The 4,876-nt window shown below is 37.2% G+C and overlaps 1 protein-coding gene across 1 annotated transcript in view; it reads left to right on the plus strand.

Annotated features, from left to right (window-relative positions):
- Positions 1-4,876, plus strand: part of LOC111088657 (micronuclear linker histone polyprotein-like) — a 69,806-nt gene that overhangs the window by 33,463 nt on the left and 31,467 nt on the right. Inside the window, exon 2 of the mRNA XM_022399384.1 lies at positions 3,787-4,323. Within this exon, the coding sequence (XP_022255092.1) occupies positions 3,787-4,319 (533 nt within the window). The 3' untranslated portion in view covers positions 4,320-4,323. The remainder of the gene's footprint in view (positions 1-3,786; positions 4,324-4,876) is intronic.

Here is a 4,876-nt window from a genome sequence, read left to right on the forward strand (position 1 = left end):
TAGCCCATTGTGTAGCTATGTGCATAAATTCAAACAAACACAAAGATTTAAAAGATATTACCTTATTTAATTACATATACAGAAGATTAGACAATCAACAACATTTAAATACTTAAGGGACTGTACAGATGTTTCCATCAATTGATATTTCATTAGAGCGAAAACGCACCTTAAACCGGAAACCTCTCCAAATCGAACTTTTTGTCTGGTCCAGGAGCTGTTAGGTTTGGTGTATTTTACCAGCACTAAATATACACAGACTACTGGGATGCAAATTTGTTTCATAGTGTATAAATGTTGTGGTCAAGATTTTGGTAGTTTGGAGTGTGGCTGAAACTTGTAGCAATTTCCGTGTTCTAAATCATATGGGTGAAATGTATAATAGTTTCAGGCTTATACATTACGTGAGGTTCTCTAACACTTTTTATACTGCATGGTTGGAGTTTATGGTATTTTAACAAGTGTATATAATTTTCCAGCATGCTTAGTTGAACGTTACCTTAAATTTATTAATACATATCATCACAGACACTATAAGTTTACTATTTGTATAACTCGTGTATAGTTATTATCTTGTTGTTGTGTTTTGTTTTGTTTTGAATTCATGAGTTTAGCGACAAAGAAGTGTTCACATACTACTAACGATGTTCACAAAGGACAACTTGATATGATTGTTGTTATTCTTCACATATTATTTCCCAAGTGTTGGACGTGAGCAATTGGCTTTGTTTTCTGTGGGAATTAATCCTTTGACTTGTTTCATGTTATCTGTCAGTCCTTAAGGCAGTATTTTCATTGTACAGTGTTAGTGTTTATACAGATGAATGCCAGATAAGCGTTTCTTAGAATAAAGAATTAACATTCTTCTTACCAACAGTTTTATTTAAGGACCCCTGTTGTTAACTACTTATTGAAGACCTAACACTTTCCCAGCGATTCCCTCACGTGCTTAATTGAAACAGACTTTCCCAACTGGTTGTAGTTACATTGTCCATCACCTGCGTCTGTTTTAGGGGTATTTAATCTTTCGGTACTCCACAGCACAATATTGTATCATATGGTGGGAGGACTTACCAAACCACCAGATGGTTGTTTATGTAATATAGTCCAGATACGTCAAGGCTATCAGTCTTGTCAAGAACTTCCTCCCCTAGTGACTGGCCTAGAATCAGGCCCCAAGGGAAGCGCAGCAGATGGCTTTGGGTTTCTTTACCTTCCTATTGTTTGTGCCTATAGAAGTGGTGTGAAAGTTCATTGAAAATTAGGGGCTATGATGAGTAACGTTGATTGTTCTGTGCAAACGTCACGCAAAGTTAGGCTGCGTAATTAAAAGTATATTTTTGAGACCCAATGTAATGAGTTTATTGTGTATGAGCTCATCATGAAATTTATGTTTTTAGAACTGATAATTTCTCTTCAGCTCGATCTTTATTGAATGGGCTAAGAGCAGAACAGTATAACCCCGATTACCATTGAAAATACATGCAGTATGTATTTCAGGCTATTCGGATTATTAGGTTATACGTTATTGTATTTAAACTAGGTTTATTATCCACCACGAATTACATCTAACACTTTTAATTTTCGTAATCATATAATTGGCAAGTAGATCTGGGTGAAGGATGAAGTCAAGTAAAATTACGCACAAAGAACAGTGTAACCCTTCCCTATTTGCTTGGCTGGGTGAGGCCTACTGGTTAGCTCGTGTCCGGACTGTGAATCTAAGAGTTCTAGGTTCGTATCATTTTTCGCATAAAATCGTCCCGTACTTTGTTGCAGTGAGTGTGTTATGAGAATGACAGTCAAATCCCACGATGCGATTAAGCACCTGTAACCCAAAATTATCAATAGTGCTGTTAAAGTATTGCTTCCAAAATAACCACACCTAAATATGTATAATGAAACGGGTTCCTCAAAATAGCAAACTGTTCTGAAAATTATCTGCTTTACTGGCAGGGTTTTCAGATGCTGTTCTCAGGTTTACAGAAATGGCCCTCCAGTGGCACAGCGATATGTCTGCTGACTTACAACGCTAGAAACCGGGTTTCGATACCCGTGGTGGGCAGAGCACAGATAGCCTATTGTGTAGCTTTGTACGTAATTACAAACAAACAATTACAGAAATAAGTTCACCTTTTATAAGTTGCATCTGGAATTTTAGTAAATTAGCGGTTTTACCCGCTAAATTACAGTTTTTACACTAGATGTAAAAATTATATTTGCTAAATATTGCGATATAATAACCAACTTGCTTAAAATCCTGCCATTACAAAATTAAATTAAGAATATTGACTTTGATACTTTTTCCTCGGGCCTTGCACGAAACATCACTTTTAAATCACAAATCTGACTAAGATGCCTTTATTGATTTAAATATATTAGTAAGACACTGAAAACCCGTATTGACTTAGTTAAGAATATCAAGTTAAAAATCATCAGAAAGTTGTTGTTATGTATTATCACATGCTACAGTCTAAGATGCTGTTACACTACACTGTCATTGGAGGATCTATTTGTCTTTTTTTTGTTAGATTTTTTTTCATTGAAAAATGGTTTTGTACGTCACGCTCACAACTGCGTTACATTAAGCACCCCAGTGGCACAGCGGGATGTCTGCGGACTTACAACGCTAAAAACCGGGTTTCGATACCCATGCTGGGCATAGCACAGATAGCCCATTGTGTAGCTTTGTGCTTAATTACAAACAAACAAAAAAGCGCTACATTAAAACAATTTTGAATATGCAAATCAGCAAGGCAAGTGTTAACCACAGCTGATGTAAAGTCGTGGTGGAACGGCTTGTATCAGAACTACATTTTAAAATTGTTTGGCATTACGTAGATAGTGTGATGCTACCGAAAATTGATTGCTTTTGGAAACGGTATGTTCTAAGCTCTTTCTCACGTAAAATATTCATGTAGAATATCCCTTGTATTTAATGGTATTGGAACACAAAAAATATGATCATCTTGAAGAATTAGGACTATCCAGAAAAATAACTACAAGGAGTCATACTCCAGCCGTGGTAAGCAAAATTCTTTATTTTTTAAGGTGAGAATCCACGAACAAAGAGGTCAGTGGCAAAACCGTCTACGTGATCCAACATAATCAAGAAGTGTCTCTGTCTATAACTGAGGCTAACAGGGCATGGGTTCACCAAGATAAGTGATACCTTCCATTCAACCGTCACATATTTCGAGCAGCTGGAAAATGAAATGGTTATTCGTGCTGTTCCATACTATAATGACATACTATAATTAAGACGCCTGTGGATTTTTGTGCTGAAACGGTATATGGGGAAATTTGTCCTAGTACATTAGATAGACTATGGAAACCGTATCAGGGAGGGATGGCGTGCTTTGGACATGACAGCCTTACAATAACATTTTTTGGAGTATAAACAGTGCTGCAGAGTTATCAGAAAGCTCATGACTTGACGTGGCGACGTGAACCATAACGACGTGGTAATGCTCCAAAGTCGTTTTCATATAACACACTCAACCTCATTAGCATTATGCATATGCTTCTTTGAGGCTTTAGATCGTATCTTAAACTCTCACAAAACCAATCCTTTCATCCTTGTGTATGAAATAATGGTTCCTAACTTATCTATATGTGTCAATAAACAAAATATAGAGGAGTATATGAAAGACTTGTATGATGGTAATGTAATTCATGTAATTGTTCAGTTATATTAAAAACTGAATATAATTGATGATAAATTTGTCGTTGTTTTCTTGTTGCTGTTTTTTTTATATTAATCTTCATGATACGTTACGATTTCAGAAATTTTATGTGTAAGAAAATCAGGAAGAAACTTGAAAACATCTTCCGTCAGACAAGCAGAGAAAAGCCTGAGTTTCTCTTCCACTAGACAGATAGAGAAAAACCTGAAGTCCTCTTCCACCAAACAGACAGAGAAAAACTTGAAGACCACTTCCATCAAGCATACAAAGAGAGGCTTGAAGACCACCTCCACCAGACAGACGGAGAGAGGCTTGAAGACCACCTCCACCAGACAGGCGGAGAGAGACTTGAAGACCACCTCCACCAGAAACATGGAGAGAGGCTTGAAGACCACCTCCACCAAGCATACAAAGAGAGGCTTGAAGACCACCTCCACCAAACAGGCGGAGAGAGGCTTGAAGACCACCTCCACCAGAAAGATGGAGAGAGGCTTGAAAATCACCTCCACTAGACAGGCAAAAAGAAGCTTGAAGAACACCTCCAACAGACAGGCAGGGAGAAACTTGAACAACGCCGCTACCATACGGACAGGGAGAACATGTAAATCCAGATCTTTCACCAGACTCATTTAAAGTGGTAGGTACCTGTCTGTATGTTGTATCTTGTTATTTCTTGTTTTAAATCTTAATCTGTTAAGGTAATCAGTCTCACGTGTGTTTGTAATCCCTGTTTTAACTTTCAATCTTCTGTGATTCATTAAATTAGTAAATAATTATTTGCATTTTCCTTAACTTATCTTATATGGCTCTAATGAGCTATTAAATAGATAATTAAAAGTTTGTCTTCATTTCCCGTAGCATTATATATAACCCTGCTTTCTAATGAATTAGTAAATCAGTAATTGAGAGTCTGTCTGCATTTCATGTAGCATTGTGTATAATAACCCTGCTAACCAATAAGTTATTAAATCAGTATCTTTCTATTTAGCATTATAACTTTTTGTTTAAAACATCCGTCTGGTACGAATTATGAAACCAATAGGTATTTTTTCAACTCTACCCTTACTTCTTTAACATAACTTATATGGCCCGGCATGGCCAGGTAACCAGCCAGGGAGCTCGACTCGCAATCTGCGGGTCGCGGGTTCGAATCCCCATCTCACCAAACATGCTCGCCTTTTCAGCCGTGG

Source organism: Limulus polyphemus, unplaced genomic scaffold, assembly GCF_000517525.1.
Source record: "Limulus polyphemus unplaced genomic scaffold, Limulus_polyphemus-2.1.2 Scaffold100, whole genome shotgun sequence".
In the NCBI taxonomy this organism is placed as follows: domain Eukaryota; kingdom Metazoa; phylum Arthropoda; class Merostomata; order Xiphosura; family Limulidae; genus Limulus; species Limulus polyphemus.